The 16,610-nt window shown below is 40.3% G+C and overlaps 1 protein-coding gene across 4 annotated transcripts; it reads right to left on the bottom strand.

Moving 5' to 3' along the window:
- Nucleotides 1-1,299: 1,299 nt before the first annotated feature.
- C2H7orf57 (chromosome 2 C7orf57 homolog) lies at nucleotides 1,300-14,411 on the bottom strand. 4 transcript variants are annotated; one of them, XM_068671041.1, is made up of 8 exons: nucleotides 13,920-14,166; nucleotides 13,170-13,247; nucleotides 12,338-12,526; nucleotides 11,455-11,563; nucleotides 11,163-11,325; nucleotides 5,517-5,617; nucleotides 4,341-4,477; nucleotides 1,300-2,402 (listed from the first exon to the last, which is right to left on the bottom strand). In XM_068671041.1, the coding sequence occupies exons 3-8, from the start codon at nucleotides 12,510-12,512 to the stop codon at nucleotides 2,326-2,328; spliced, it is 762 nt and encodes a 253-aa protein (XP_068527142.1). In that variant the 5' UTR covers nucleotides 12,513-12,526; nucleotides 13,170-13,247; nucleotides 13,920-14,166; the 3' UTR covers nucleotides 1,300-2,325. The 4 variants fall into 4 exon arrangements, with proteins under 4 accessions (XP_068527142.1, XP_068527145.1, XP_068527144.1 ...); XM_068671044.1 differs by lacking the exons at nucleotides 13,170-13,247; nucleotides 13,920-14,166 and adding an exon at nucleotides 14,266-14,411; XM_068671043.1 differs by lacking the exon at nucleotides 13,170-13,247 and having other exon boundaries at nucleotides 13,951-14,166.
- Nucleotides 14,412-16,610: the final 2,199 nt, after the last annotated feature.

The raw sequence follows: 16,610 nt of genomic DNA, 5'->3' as shown, positions 1-16,610 counted from the left end.
CCCAACTTTTTAGGTAAATTTGTACTAAGTACCTTACAAAAAAAAAAAATCTACAAAAATAAAATTGAAATTACTTCAATGTATGCTTAAGAACAAATAAAACTTCTTACTCAACTAATTAGTCTTAGAAAAGGTTTGGCTACCTTGCTGCTATGCAACTTCACACCAGAGTTTCATCATCATCTCACATTTCCCCTTTCTTTTATATTTTTATTTTTTATTTTTAATTGGTTAACCACAAGCCATACTTGTAAAAGAAGGCTCTCCTACAATAACAGGAGTCAGAATATCAAAGTGGGACTGAAAAGTTGTACTACCACTGATAGTTTGTAAAATTTAAGTATGCTACAAAGACTTGGTTTAATGTTGCAGTTTACCATTCACAGGATCAAGCTCAGCTCTATTATGTTTTTTTAAGGATATTCAAGTAAAAATTATAACCTTTTCCAAAGACTGCATTGAATAGATAGCTGAATTCCCAGAGAAGGCATCATATGCATAATTCTGAAAAAGACATGAAGTGGTTATTTTTCTCAGAACATGAAGCAGCTACTGGTGATTACTGCATTTGTGTAAAATTTTATAGCTGAAGTTCCACTGGTATTAACAATTTGCTCACTATACATAGACAAGTTCTTCACACTGGCTTTTCCGTAGTGTTTCCCTCTAATGACTGGTGGGTCTTTCTACTGGTCAGGTTTTAATACTGTAAGTTCCAGCTCTGACATCTCCTGGTACTCTAGCCTACAAAACTATATTTCATCAAAAACTCTGCTTTCATGCTAAATGTAAAGATTTTAAGTTGCCTGAACATAATCCACAAGACAATTTGTAAGTGAAAGCTGTCTTAAGATAGTGTTTGTTTTTTTTTCCCCCTTTCAGATACAGCTTGATGATGCAACTTAAATTTTCTTATGTTTGGAAAGGTGCTGGTCTCTTCTCCTTGGTCACCAGTAACAGGATGCGCAGGAATAGCACAAAGCTTTATCAGGGGAGGATCAGATTGGACATGAGGAAAAAATGTCTTTACCGTGAGGATAGTCAAACACTGGACCACCTGGAAAGGTGGTTGATGCCCCATGACTGTCATTGTTCAAGATACATTTGGACAACACCCTCAGTAAGATTATTTAACTTTTGGTTAGTCCTGAAGGCACTCAGACTAGATGATCTTGGAACATCTTTTCCTACTGAAGTATTCTATATTCTGTTCATAGAAATGCATAATCAGTATTACATTTTAAAATCTTCAGCTCCTGGACTCAGAGGCGTACCATGTAATAAGTGCACAGAGAAAAGGAAAATAAATACGATTTATTAAAAACTTAACTTTTTATAGCATAAGCAAAAATATCCTATTGAAATCAGATCCACTTTCTAATGGGCTTTATAACGAAGTATTTAATTATTCACAGCGTTTAAGGGTATGTTCTAATTCAAGCAGATAAAAGAACAAGTGTTAAAATGTCAGAGTATATATTTTAGAGTCCTAAAACAATTTATTTTTTCCAAGTACAAAGTGTTTTGCTGGTGTGAATAAACACATTTAGCATACCATTTATTTTTGTAGTCAAATTCAGGATATTTTTTTTTCATCTAAAAGGCTGAATGTGTAGATATGCACAGCTTAGTCTGTGTCACTGTTTCCTTAACGATCCACCTTCTGTAAAATAAGGAAATGTGTAACAGGAAATGCCAACAACTCTTAGCTTAATTACGTGGCTGAACACTATCACCAGTCAACTAGTTCTAGCATGCATAGCAATAGAATTGTCTAAGAAATCTGAATATTTGTTCTAAATGTTCTCTGGGCACTAAGAAGCCATCTTTCCAATGAAGGTTTGACTTCTTTTCTCCTGCAAGTAGCCAGACCAGTTCAAGTCTTTCTCTTTACATTTCCTCCCACACCATGCAGTTCTCCCTCACTGTTTTTTGTCATAGGTGACAAGCATAACTATAGTTAAAGAAACTTGTTGGTTTGGACACATTGATATTGTACATGTATATAGTCAAATGAGCAGCAACAGGACAATACTATTTGACAACAGCAAGGGAGCAGAAGTCTGATGTAGGAGAGAACTTTCGTTTTGCTCTCTCTATATAAAGAAAAATCCTAGGCATATGCACTGACAGCTATTCTTTAGAATTTGCTGTCATCAAGCACAATAAAGTTCACTCCTGTTATAAATGAACTGAGCTACTCAATCAGGGATGAGTTCAATCGTTAAAATAATCTAATCAGACAAAAGTAAACCAACAAAGATGTAAATAGTGGACTTTATCATAAGCCATATAATGCCTTACTTTCCCCAATCATCTTTTAAGTTATTTATTACATCCCTGAAACTCTGGCTTCAATTCACTGCTTGCAGGTGCTGATTCAGACTGTGATGGCTCTGAATCTGCAATAAAAAAAAGATAAAAGTACTTGTGATAACCAGAAGAATAAAAAGGTCAACTAACATTTAGTTTCTCTCAGTCACGTCAAAATGCATATAAATTCCAGTACTTTAATTTTTAACTAAGAATGACAAGCTACATGGAAAGTCTGCAGTATGATACAAACTGTAAACCACCACAAGTGAGTTATACATTCATATACGCAATGGGCTGTATCTCCTGTCTGATATGTCTTGGACTTATATTATGAAGCAGACAACAGACAAAGCTCCACCTCAAAAGGAAGCTGCAAGGTGCTCATGCTGTCAATTGCTTCCAATAAGCAGACAAAAGTACCCAAGTGCTATCTTCAGCACACACCTCAAAGCACGAAGAGGGCGAAGTCAAACTGAATCAAGGTACAACATGTCTTTATGAAACCATGCTTCTGAAAGCATTAAGAACCCTCCTTTTATACTGAGACAAGAAACAGAATGACAAATAAGGGCAAAGCTGGTTTCATGTTATTTAGCAGTTTGTAAAAGAAAAGCCTCTTGAGAATATGCAGCATATTGATTTTTCATCAGTCTTTATACAATATATCCATCATTTTATTCTATGTTTGTGATATAACCAAACCAGTATCATGGTTATTCTGAAAATCTTCAGTTTTCTTTATACTCCAAATGTCCCATTTGAGGCCTACTTCCATTATTTTTGAAACTAAAATACGTTGTTTGGGTTTTTTATTCTTCGTTTTTATAAATTGGGGTTAGGGTTGGAAAACATTGGAGAAAACCTCTGAGATCATCAGGTGCTAAACCATGTCTCTATGTGCCATATCCACGTCTCAAACACCTCCACGGATGTTTACTCAACCACCTCCCTGAGCAGCCTCTTCCCATGCCTAACCACCCTTCCCATAAATAAATCCTTTCAGATATCTACACATTCCCCTGGCACAACTTGAGACCATTTTCTCAGGTCCTATCACTTTGCATCTGAGAAAAGAAACCGACACCCACCCTGCTACAACCTTTCAGGTAGATCGATGAGGTCCCCCTGCAGCCTCTTCTCCACACTGATCAACCTCAGTTCCCTCAGCCACTCCTCATTAACACTGTTGTCTATTCCCTTCACCAGCTTTGCTGCTCTTCTCTGAATGCATTCCAGTAACTCAATGTTTCTTCTAGTGAGGAGCCCAAAACTGAACACAATATTTGAAGTGCAATTTTTTGTATAAAATATATAAATTCATATATTCTTCATATATTTACATATGAAGAAAAAATATGGTAGATATATTGTTTTTAACGTTAATGGAAGACCAAAAAAATCAATTCAGGAGGTGCTGATTTGTCATAGAAATTAATTTTACTAGCCACTAAACCTTCCACACATTGATCTATCAAGTTCAAGAAAATCATGTCAATCCACAGCATATAGACAAGCATTCACTTCTAATCCAATAAAACTGTTGCAAAACCAAGATTTTTAATCATGTGGACATATTTATTTATTATTTTTTAAGAAAAGGTTATCTGTTTCATATGCATGAGTATTGATGACAACTATAAGTTCTCAGAAAAAATAGTAGGAGACAAGGACTATTTGAAAACAAATAGCAACTATTTTACAGTCTGCTTAACTTTAAGGAGGAGGATAACTGTGTCTCCTCAGGATTTTACAAAAATACGTCATACAGAAGCCCTTAAATCAGAACAGAACATACTTCTACAACTGCAAAGATGGAAAAGAAAGCCATGAAAGCCCCTGCCTTTGCTGACTACAAGCAGGAGGGCACTTTCCCTAAACTGTTTGCAGGGTGCTGTAAGCCAAGCACGGGAACTCAGTAAGTCTCAGCATACTTAAAGAGAAAGAATCAAATTATTCAGGCCACCCATAATTCAAATCCAACTAATATTAAAAGATTTAAAAGAAACAGCTTGCAATAATTTTACCTGTGGACTGCTCACTGTTTTCTGAAGTTTCTTGAATCTTTTTTTTCCATGCAGTATGTTGTTGATACCAGTCAGTCCCGTAACCATTGCTAATTAATTTGCTAAAGTTTACTGCTTCGCTTTTTCTCTGAGCAGGCCTGTAAATCAAAACATGTCAAATAATAGCATAAGTAAACCAAAATTGGGATTAAGTGGAAAGAATGTATTTTGCACAGAAAAAGTAATAGCCTTACATAATATAACTTATTTGTAAGTAACAGTAAATATACATGCTATATGTCATCATCTTAGGAAAAAAAACAAAGCACGCAGCTGGGACTGATTCAGTAAATATACATGTAAGTTTTAAATGACAAGAACCATTCATGTTATTGGAACTTCACATGTATAATACTGACATAATTCTGGCCTGCTGACCAGAAAAAGTTAGTGAGAAAGAAAAATCTAAGCAAGAACGTGTAAGCTGAAAAGGCTGATGACATACATTCTACATTGTTTAGGTTTTTATCTCAAAAATTTGCTCATAAGTATACATTTCATTAGACATTTCAATCACACATTTTGCATCATTAACGTACTTCTAAAACAGACTATTTTCTGATGTTTATCTCTAATCTATTTTTAACACAAAGTACTTTGGAGCAATTCAGCTGTGCACACAGATTAGTGTTGTCATGGCTCGCTTAGAAGACTAATTATCTTCCAGGTGTTGATAACAGTATGTCTGCTGGGCCTGACCTTCCATTAGGCTACAGCCGATGTGATTTCTGAACATGGTAGTCCTACCTGTGCCTCTGTAATCTACGCTCACAGAATTAACAATGCACACTAATAGTTTGCATCTGTTCATTGGTATTAACAACATATAATTTAGAATGCAGTAAAAGAGTACTTACTACACGACGATATTTTACAACACAACTGTATGCCTACTTTCCCTAAATAAAAGTTTTGTAAATAACTAAAATAATAGCTTTACTATATAAATTAAATTCCTATTTAACATATGTCACCACTATAGATGGTGGCAGTAAGTAAGTTTAGTAGCAGTAAGGATCCAGAAAGGCCGTGCACAAATTCTCTAATCTCTGCAAGTTCCCAAGTAGTAATATTACTTGCATGCACAAAGGCTTGCAGGTTTAGGAGTTTAATGAATTTCGTAAACATGTTACTTACATAGGTGGAAAGGAAAGCCTGTTTTTCCCACTGAATTCCTTGTTCATAGAAATATTTGGCATTCTGGTTGGACACGTAGTGTTTATAGCTGGGAGCTTTACCTGAATGAGAGAGATCTTAACTTAATAAAAACAATTATAAAAATAACTAAGTGGTGTCAGAAGTGATAATTATCTTAAAAGGCCCCAAAAAATCATCAAATTGTACTATCGTAGGAATATTATTTCAAAAAGTAAGAGCAGAGGAGTATAGAGGAATAGAAAAAGATTTAAAAGCACCTTAGTTATACCAGATAAGATCAGCTGTTTGTTCATTATGTCAGTAATGAGAAACATGCTCATCTATGAGCTTTTCCCTCACAGTACATTTCTACCAAAAGTTAGGCTTCAAATTCAAACAATTGCAACTTCTCATCTTGGCCTATTTCCCTGTGTGCAGTGTATGGTAGCATCCCAGTCTTAATGAAGTCGGTGGGACCAGAAACTAAGTTCCAGCCTAATTTTTTTTAAAAAAACAAACATAGGACATCTCATACAATGGGATGAGAAAGCTATGGTGGTATATGAATTTGAGGCTTGAAATTCCAACAAATACAGATGTACTGAGAAAAGCCTATAAGAGGAATGTATATTTTATTTTTGTTTTTTATTCATTATGTAAAGGTAAGAAGACACCTAGAAAGATGGTGAAGTGACATCACAAACTCTAGGCCTCAAAGTCAGAGAACCCAAAAAGTAGTGGAAAAACATTAGCAATACACATCAATGCTGTTTATTTTAACAGTTTTCAAAACTAACAGCTGATGAAGGGTCAATATACTTCCCTCTCAAATCAAAGCACTCAATTAAATATCCCCAGTAATTTCAATATTTTTCACTGAGAGCTACTTAAAGAAAAAAAAAGCAAAAAACAGCAACAACAAAAATTCTTCAAAGACTATGTACAACTTCCTTCACTGCATAAAAAGGAAGAGTGGGCAGGAATCCTCAAGATGGTGTGTACAATTTTCAAAGCCTATCAAGAAAGTTTTTGTGTTGTTCTAATATATTCCCCTAATTAGAACCTACATATTATTTGACCACGCTTTTTTTAAAAAAAAAAACTTGCAATACAGATAAGTACCCCATAGAATAAGAGCCTGCTTGCAAAATAAATTAACTGGAAGTGAAATATATTGCTCTGTAAATTTAAAAGTAAGTTAAAGATAAAGATACTTTTCGCCTATGTAGATATTCCTACTGCCATATAGTTAACCTAAAAGAGCAAAAATTATGAACAGAGTGCAAAAATTAGATGCATCATCAGCAATTGCAATTGGATTGTGGACACTAAAAACAACTCTAATGAAAACATTCATGATGAAAAGATTCTAAAACAGATGTAAACACACCACAGACTTTCCCAGGACCCTGTGCAGATTTTGTTTAGAAAGGGCAAAGTATATTGTTGTTTGAATACATCTGACCCACGAAGAAGCCAGTAAAAAATGTAGACATGAATGTTTGAAGAGCATAGTTTTCTTATTTTCTGGGAACAAGTGAAGCCTAGTGCAGTTCTACTTATTCTGAAACAGAAAGTCAGTGATGAAGTTCCTACAGACTTCAGAACCAGAGTTGCACCAGAATAAAAATCCCAGAATTTCAGCTAAACAGAATGATGTTTTATTGAAGCTTAAAGAGGTGAAAAACTTGAATACCCATAGAAGAAGAGATGACACTGAAAAGAGCATGCAGTGATACTGGATTAAGACTGGGGTCTGTTGTCCAAAATGACAACAAGGTTTTTTTTTAAAAAAAAAATCAGCTGCCTACAACTGCTTTCAAAATCTGTGAATGCTCATCTGCTGTGGCAGCCCTTTTTTTGCTTTACATTTCAAAAACACTATTCTGCTGTGCAAGAAAAGTCACTGCTTTTTTTCTCTTCAGCATTAAACTGCACCATTTCAGAACTGACACACCATGGAAGTTCCAGATGGAGGACTCTGACAAGCCTCTATTCAACAGCCATTGAGCTTCCCAAATAAAAAGCAAACCGAGTTTCCCAGAAAAAGCAAACTACATAGGACATTTTCCACTTGGCTGAAGTGCCCTCTCCATGTGTGATGATACAGTTAACAGCATAATCTAAGAGTGACTATTTACATTTACAGCATTTGACTGTTACTGCATGCCTAGGACTGCTAACAAAAGGGGTCACTCCTTTTAATCCATGAGAAAGGTATCATTTCAGAAACACTTAAAGTCCTTTATCTTGTTTGTGCAAATGCCTGACAGCTATGACCTCAGACACAACGTATTCATCTTACTCTCTATGAACACACATTTATAAATTTCAGATTCAAGAAACACTAATTGTAATTTGTAAAGCAACTACTTCATTTATACCCAACAACTCATGATGTAATATAGTCATACCATGAAAATGTAAATGTATTTGGTTGTGGTTTTCCTCAGTGAAAACCCTGACCTCAACACTCTTCCACACGTGTGGGTGGTAGGTACAATAGATACTTCCTGTTAATATGGAAAGCTGAAAGCACCTGGGTGAAATCCTGGTTCCCCTGAGATCAAGGGCAAGATTCCACATTACACTCCAAGGACATATTTGAGGTTAAATCCTGACCTCAGATGAGTAATCCTTTTACTAGAGCATGTACATATATACATATGCATGCATAAACACAGAGTCCTGTACATGCGTAACGCAGAATCCTGGAAAAATAAAGAGTATTTTCACTCAAGACATAGAGCTCCAAAATAACCACAATTATTTGATAAAAAAATCTGTATTTTTCACCAAGGCTAACATTAAAGGAACACCATACCGCAGCTCTCCAGACCTGTCCTTCATTAGGAGCAGCAGAAAACTGCAATCAACATAGCAGAAAAACAAGACCTAGAGAGTATGGACCAGAAGCACAAAAAGGAAATTTTGCCTTCAAGGTGTACAATTTAGCACAATGGTAGCGTTTTACCATTACAGATACAAAATGCATAGCCAGATCTCTTGATTGCATTCTTCAATCTTTGGAAGGAAAAAACGCCAACATTCAGAGATGAGCAAATCGCGCCTGGGCACGGAGAAAAGTCTCTCATTCCTCCACAAACATTCATACCTGCATATCAACCGTGAGCAAGATATGAAGTACTCTTTGCAGGAATACACAGGCTTAAGTGTTTGGCCAAGAAGTGTTTACTACAGAAACCAAAGGCTCACTCAGCACACCACTAGTAAAACTGCCATAAGAAAAAAGCACAACAGAAAACCCTACTGGCATTGCTTACTCTTACTGACAGATAAGGGATGTATACCTAGCAGAACTCAAGACATTGAGTTAATCTCGTACTAATCAATGTATTGCAAAACCATGAAGATTAGTAAGATACTAATTCTGATGCCACCTCCAACTGATTTCCTACTCATACACAAGCCTCTCTCTTTTGGTTCATAGCATTTTCTACTCAGTCAGGTTAGTCCACATGGTACAAAGGCAAAACGATGATTCCACCTGTGCTAGTAATCCATCGCTTTGTCATGAGTACAGAAGCTAAATCCTTCATGCACAAACAGTTCTCTGCTGCTTTGCAAAATTCCCAGAATGAGAATTATTCCTGTGATTAAGGCAATAGGGAGGAATCATGGGATCCGTCCTGAGGCAAGACGTACCACACTGCTTGATCTCCAGTCCTCTTCCATGCAGTGACAACCGTAACTTGAGGAGCAAGTTCCTCTAACACTTCAGAGGAACGTGGCATAAATGTTTAAAGCTCCAGAGCAAGGGCCCACTCGGGAACAATGTTTTCCAAACTGAGTAGCGCAGGAACCCGTAGAGGTTAAAATGTTTTTACAGTTGTCCGTAAGGACTCCCTTTGGGATTTCCCTCCATGATTGCATCATACATCTCTCATCTTAAGGGCTGCCTAATCAGGCTGGACTGAATAATGTTGTCCAGACATTCAACATCACCTAAATACTTGAGGTAGTTTGCTACTGCAGTGTCATCATTTAGTCAAACAGTAAATTGAGTATTGCTCAGAATTTTTTCTGTGGTGGCTTTGGAATCTCTCTCTAACCTTCATTATACAAAATGCACAGTGAGAAAACTAAAAACAAAGACTGTGTGGTAGGGCTAGTTGTATTGTATCACTGGAAGAATCTTCAGGAAAGTGCTCTGAACAAACCACAGTATAGAAACCTCTTATAAAAGGAAGGAAGTAGAAGTAGATGCAAAAGAAGCACCATGTGATGTCTCAAGGTATATGAGACACTTCTTGTGAGGGTACAAAAAAGGTACTCTGCAGTAGGACAACCATTTCAGAGACGGTGGTGTGAAGGGGATGAGAAAGCTAAGGCATGAACCACAGAATCTGTTATCTGAGGCACCTAACTATAGAAGAGTAAAGTTTGGGAGTTAGTACCTTAGACAAAATTCAGCTTCCAAAACAGTAATATAGATTACATATTAGGGCCTCTACAGATTTGGAATTTGAGCTGAATAAGTACCATTTATTCACATTGTACTCAGTGATAAAAAAAAATTTATGGGAACTTTCATGTGCAAGACTGAATGAAACTGGGCCTTGATCAAATTCCACACCTAGCAGAAAAAGACTCCACCAGTCCCCACATGCACTTGAACTACACATACCATTACCAAAATCAAATTTGTCTCAGAGCAGTAAAGACAATGAGTTCTTAAGTAAGGGAGCACTTAATCTTCCTCACATTTTGATCCTCTAGAAGGCTTCCATGGCAGTTTAAGTTTCAGGTGTCAGTGCCCTGAGACTGACTGAAAAAAAAAGTTTCACCTAAAGGCATCAGCAAGTTATACCTGAAGCACACATCATGTGCATGACTACTTCTGCAGACTAAAATGACATTCCCAAGCCTATTCAGAAGGACAACATATCCCCATTTATGCAAGCCATCACTCTGAATTTGCACTTGTTACTCTCCTCAGCAAAGGTTAAGGACTTTTTACTTAAAATGTCCAACACCTGCACTTGTAGTTAAGTGGAAGTGATGTACTAGTGTTCAAGTACATCAAAAGTCTTTCCATGTATATTCCAAAGCAATATGGTAACTGAGGCACCCAGGACAACAGAGCCTATTATAAAAACGTAAGCCTTAAATATCTAAATGGGCAGGAGGGGAGGATGAAAGATGGAGGATGGGAGATGGGGTTTTGTCCTCTAAACCTAAGACCATCACAGAAAAGTTCGCTCTAAAAGTAGTTTGCCCTAAACTCATTTTTTGGTGGATAAATCTTCTGTTCATAGGCAGCTAGTGTGGCCTCTTTCAGGACTCTCTCTTGAACTTTAAAACAAACCCTTTTTTCTGAACAGCTTTCTGTTCCCTCCTCCTCCTCCTCCTCATTCCTTCCTCCCCCAGTACCACTGAACAAGAATTCAATTCAACAGAAGTGAATTTCAGGGGAAACAAAGCATAAGATAGAAACTAACTCCCAGCTTTCATTTACACTTAAATATGTGCACGTGCAATTGGAAATTGCATATCTGGTTCACATCCTACACCTGCAACACTTAAACATAATTTTACTAGACTGCAACTTCCCTTCGTAAGAACCAACAAATTCAGTCAGAAGCATCTGGACAAGCTCTGCAAACAAAGCCATCTCCATCATACCTTTTTTTTCTCTGCATTTTCTTTGTCCTCAGCATCCCGCTGCCAAACGCTTTTCATATCGAAATCGAAAGGCCCTCTTCTTGTCTCGTAATTATTACTATGATGGTCATCAGCATTGAACTCTTTGTGAACCATAAAATCTGGCAGAGTGGAAACATAGTTCCTGCAGACAGATGTTTAACACTTGTTTTTACCAGGGATACGTATTTTTCGCTTCATGACAAAATAATTCTGAAGCACTGACAGATGAAGAGAGAACCCAGCAAGTTATTCAGGATCTCGGCAGACCTACCGTGGCTCATTGGCTGCTGGAGGATTGGAGCGGTGTGAGTACCAGTCAGGCACAGTGTATGCTGCCGGAGATGACTTGCTTGTAACAGGAGCGTAGTGCTTCAACAGGTCTTAGGATGAAAAGACAAAAGCTGCTACTTTTCTGACTCTTATTCTGGTTATAAAAGCATCATCTTTTCAGGCTGCTGTTTTACCAAGAAGAGCCACCCTTTAGTATTCACTAAGTAACATCTGTCTTCCTTGGTTAAACAGGCAATCAAAACCTTGCAGCACCATGTTTCATTTGTACCCTTATTTATCTTCTAAAAGTTTTGACACATTTCTGCTGGCATCTGTTAATTCATATTCCTGTATTTGTCACCCTGCTCTAAGTGTGCACGCCTGCCATCTGTTCAAGTCTCTCAACTTCTCTTTCTCAATAATGGAAACAACAAAAACATGGAGTGTCCTGGTACAAGAACAGAATATACACAGAACCATAACAAACTGGATGTCATTAGGAAAAAAAAAAAAAACACCTCACAGACATCTACCAAGCTTTCTGATAACAATTCTTTGTGACAAGATTGTTTTTACCAGACTGTTACATAAAGAGCCCTAGCATAAACTGTAAAGACCTATCTCAAATGCAGGTAAACTGCCAGCATTTTCCAAGTAGTTCAGACATAATGCAAAACTACCTATTTTGACAACAGGTAGTTAATTCAATACACAGCAAGGGTATCATTACAAGCAGACCTCTTATGTCACAATTTCAAATATTTTTTTCCCCTAGTTTAATTTCAGAGGATTCTTCTGAAAAATCTGCAAAATTTTTCTGCCACCAAACTCAAGGAAAACCAAAGAAAATAATGCCAGAACAAACAGCCAGAAAAGTCACACACCAGGTCGGCCTCCTTGCTTTGCCAGCCTTACGTAAGCTGAATCAGTGTCTTTGATCCATTTCCTGCGGCACCCAAACGTCCCTTCATTGGGAGCTTTTGCAAGACCTGGAATCTGGGATGTTGGAGGAAGTGGGATATCTGAGTTCATTGGTTTCTCTGGTCGCTTCGTGGGCATCTGGTAATAGCATTCTGCAGTAATGGAAAAGAAAATATCATAAATAAAATAAACTGTTAGCATCCTTTTCAGGCAACTAACAAATCTAGTCAACCTGAAATTTGAGCAACATGCTGCATTTCAGCATGAAGGTAGAAGACAAGGATTCTTTATTCCAGGGCACATAGCAAAGACAAATTCTGGAAGATCATATTCAACAAAGAAGGCCTTTGTTTAAGTTTTGAAATAGCATTCAGGTTTTCATAGAAAATGTTCTAGTACAGGGCATCACAAATATTCAGGCAGCAGACCAGGTCAAGGACACCAACAGCAGTCACAACAGGCAGCTAGTAGCCGTTAAACCTTTTGTTTCCTTTCCTCCACATCTACCACCAAATGCAAGGGCAGCATTCTAATTTGTCCTTTTCTAGGTCTTCATTTGTAAAATAATCCAACCTGATCCCCAAGTCATCCCCTCCTTAATAAAATAAGGTAAGTCAAGCCCTCACCAGAAATACTGGTTTCTCAACTTTCTGCATGCAAAAACAAACAAGCAGTCAAACAGAAATGTCAAAACACTCTACAAGGAAGGGAAATTTCCGTAAAGGGAAAACGAGGTGGCAAACAGAAGAAAAAGACAATCTAAGGAATTATGCTATGAAAGGCATACAGACTTACGACGATGACTCCAAATGCAGCGAACGCAGTTACCTAGGTGTAAGTAAACTATCTTAACGCAGACATCCTCTCTGGGAGCTACTAGGCAAACACAAATATGCTGAAACTCACTTCTAAACAAAATGCCCTAAAGAACTCACTTTCATTGGTATCAAGGGCAAAGAGCCATTAGACTGTTTTATTTCACTACACTAATTGGTCCATCTGAAACTGCGCTACCTCATTATCCCAAATACTCTCATCCATTTTAGTTTGCTGGATTGCCAGACATTTGAATCTTTACTTTGATAGCTTAAAACGAAAGAGCATTTTTCAAAGAAATAAGCTCCTTACACAGCTTATTTACAAGTGAAAATGCCCGCAGCTGATTGAAAATCTCCTCTCTTCAAACAGACAACTCTATTGGGATTCACCCATGATGCATGGTGTTTGTGGTTGGTATTTTTTCCCACCTGACAACATCTAGAGGATCTCTGCAAACCAAAGGGATGTTCAAATTCAAAGTATTAGGAGGTGGGATCAGCAGCCAGGCTTAGAGCCTTGCAAGCACTAGAGGAAGGTAAGCTAGGTGAGATCTAGCCTGTGAAGACAGCCTGGCCATGGGGCTCTCGCAGCTGACCTGGAAAAAGGCAAATGCTCAGCTCCACGTATCCCCCCCGAGATCTTCCCACCAAAGCACCAAAAGCCTCGCCTGACGCTTAGGGACAAGCTCCTTGCTTCAGACCTGGATCACTATAAAACAAACCGCACCGCCTGCTGCCTAGACGTAGGGCACTCAAACCTCAGCCACGTCTGCTTCCAGCTACCAAGGCGGCAGGCTGCAGGCACCAGAAGGGCACGGGGCTGGAAACACGCCCAGGGCCCCTCGCCGTGCCACCACCACTCCTTCCACAGCCAGAGGCAGGAGGCGGGCACACAGCCCGGTACTTGGCAGCGACGGCACCGGGCTGTGCCCAGCCCTGGCCCCGCAGCCCCCCCCGGCCGCAGCGCCACGCCCGTCCCTGTGGCAACGGGGCGGCTCCAACGGCCGCCGCCGCCATCTCGTGGCCGCCATCGCCGCCCGGGTAGCGGAGCAAAAAAAAAAAAAAAAAGTTACCCAGGGATTGTGTGAGACTTCAGGCCGCAGTGTGGCCAACAGGACAGAGGGAAAAAATAGGATGAAAAAGCTTGCGGATCGAGATGAAGACATGGAGATCTCCCAACAGTTACTATCACAGAAAAAAAAAAAAAAAAAAAAAAGAGATTGAACTGGGGGAACATTAATGTAATTTATTCCCAGGTAAACCAGACAGCTCTCCCCCAGGATCGCTGTCTTGTGCTGCCTCACCATGGAGCCTGATTTGATACACACAGGTGTGTTCTGGGTGGCCCCAGTTGCTCAGCACTTGGAGATTTATATAATCATAAAATCAGTAAGGTTGGAGGAGAACTTCAAGATCATCTGATACAACCATCCCCCTGCTACCAATGTCACCCACTAAACCATGTCCCCAAGCACCATGTCCAACCTTTCCTTAAACACCCCCAGGGACGGTGACACCACAGCTTTCCTGGGCAACCCATTCCAATGCCTGAACACTCTTTCTGAGAGCTTGCCATGGGGGCACCTTGCTCAGAGCCTCGCCAGACAGCCTCGCCAGACAGCTTGGAGGAGGTCGGGTGATCTTCAGAGGTGCTCTGAGGGACAGCTCTCCTTCCCATTGCTTGGGACAGGCTGCTGGCTGACACGCCTTCCCAAGTTCTCCAGCTTTCGTGCAGTCGCAGACTGAGAGCTCTGCCTGCTAGAAGGATCAACAGTGGGAAGCACCACGATTTCAGAATATGTGCAGTTGAATATTTGCTCAAACCGGGAAGCTGCAAAGGATTTCAAAACGTTGCAGACACTTCCAACGGCTTCTTTGGTGTCTTTGTGAAGGGAAGCCTGCGAGGATGCTCCCTCAAGGGCTTCCCTTGGTTTCTTTTCTTCCAGTTTCCCCACTAGGGACGCTCTCCTGGCCCAGGGCTGCTCCTTCTGCATGGCTTCTGGCCTTGGCTCAGATGCACTGGGCGTGCCGGATTCCCAGGATTTCTCAAAGACCTTCATCACGCTCGCCACAACCTTCTTAGCCTGCAGTGCAATTTGGCAAGAGGAGATGTCTCTGAAGGCTTTCGGCACTTGCACACAGTCTTGCTCAGATCCCATGTCGAGCCCTCTTGAAGATGCAGACAGACTGGTCCAGTGCCTGCACCCTCTCAAACACTTGCCGCACCACAGCCCGAGCCATCTCTTCAATCTTCTGGCTTTCTCTAGCGGCCTGATCTTCCGAGGCAGCTTTGAATACACCATCTACAGGGATGGATGACTTTCTCTCGCACTCAGTCACAGGATGGATGCTGCCCGGGAGCTTGGCATCTTCCCTGCCCAACTCATAGCTGGAGGGAGTCACTTTTGGCCTTCTGTACTGGCCAGAGTGGAGAGAGTTTCTTCTGCTTTTGTGGGAAGCTGGGCCAGCTGGTTTTTGAGGCTGCAGTAGGCTGACTTTCACTCTCATGACCAAGTATGCATTACTGGAGGAGCTCTGGCGAGAACGGTCAATCCACACCGTCAGTCTTGTGTCAAGTTTCTTTAACTTGGCCAGCTTATCCTGAAGCTTTTCCTGAAAGGGAACAGCAGGTTTTAGCTTCCAAAGTTCTTCTTCAGCTTCCATGCAGTCACAGACTGAGAGCTCTGCTCCACTACGGAGCTCGTCATCCCGCTTGCCACGGTTTTGCTGTTTGAAGTGGCCTTTGCTTTCATTTCCCTCACCAACTTGTCCGTCACTTCTTCAACCACATGAAGGACAATGGTTCTCGCATAGGCCTGCAGTTCTGTGTGCAGCCACTGAACTTTGCAGACAGCCTTTTGGATGCTCTCCCTCACAATCCTGCAACTCAGTCATGAAGCTGGAAGAGGGGTGTTCCAGAGTATGAATGGGGCAAGAGAAAGCAGCAGAGAGACAAAGGCACTTCCAAGCTCCTCATGCACACAGTCTAGCCTTTTCCAACCTCTGCGCTATAGGTTTCTGATTCCTGGCCTACTTCCCGGCTGGAGCTTCCTTCTGAAGCCATCAAAAACACCCCTACCAGGCTGAGGGTCCAGCCTGGGCTGGGGAGAGAAGGCCAAACCCCACCAGCAAAGTAGGCATCTTGGGCCACCGGCTAGAAATGCAAGAGCTTTCCATGCCAGAAATGAACCTTCAGATGGAAAACTTCAAGCCCGCTGGTTCACACGTCAACAGCAGAAAATCCACAGAAAATGGCCTCCTCAGGGTTAGGCAGGCCTAAGGGGCGGTCAGCCTGCCTTCCTCCTTCCTCTGCCTCCAGGAAGTCTCTGCCTCGGGAGCAGTGCTCCCTCCCCCAGGCTGGAGGAAGAGGAGGAGGACACTGCATGTGGATCCCAAGCAGAGAAGCCTGGGATTTTCT

This window comes from Anas acuta, chromosome 2, assembly GCF_963932015.1.
Source record: "Anas acuta chromosome 2, bAnaAcu1.1, whole genome shotgun sequence".
NCBI lineage: Eukaryota > Metazoa > Chordata > Aves > Anseriformes > Anatidae > Anas > Anas acuta.
Note: the sequence above shows the minus strand (reverse complement) of the source record. Positions and strands in the feature narration are given on the sequence as shown.

Coding starts and splice junctions, on each gene's coding strand:
- C2H7orf57 (XM_068671044.1), bottom strand. CDS start 12,512: ATGCCCACGAAGCGACCAGAGAAACCAATGAACTCAGATATCCCACTT. Junction 4,478..5,516: donor AGGCTTTCCTTTCCACCTAT/GTAAGTAACATG, acceptor TTTGATTTACAG/GCCTGCTCAGAGAAAAAGCG. Junction 2,403..4,340: donor AAACAGTGAGCAGTCCACAG/GTAAAATTATTG, acceptor TTTTTATTGCAG/ATTCAGAGCCATCACAGTCT.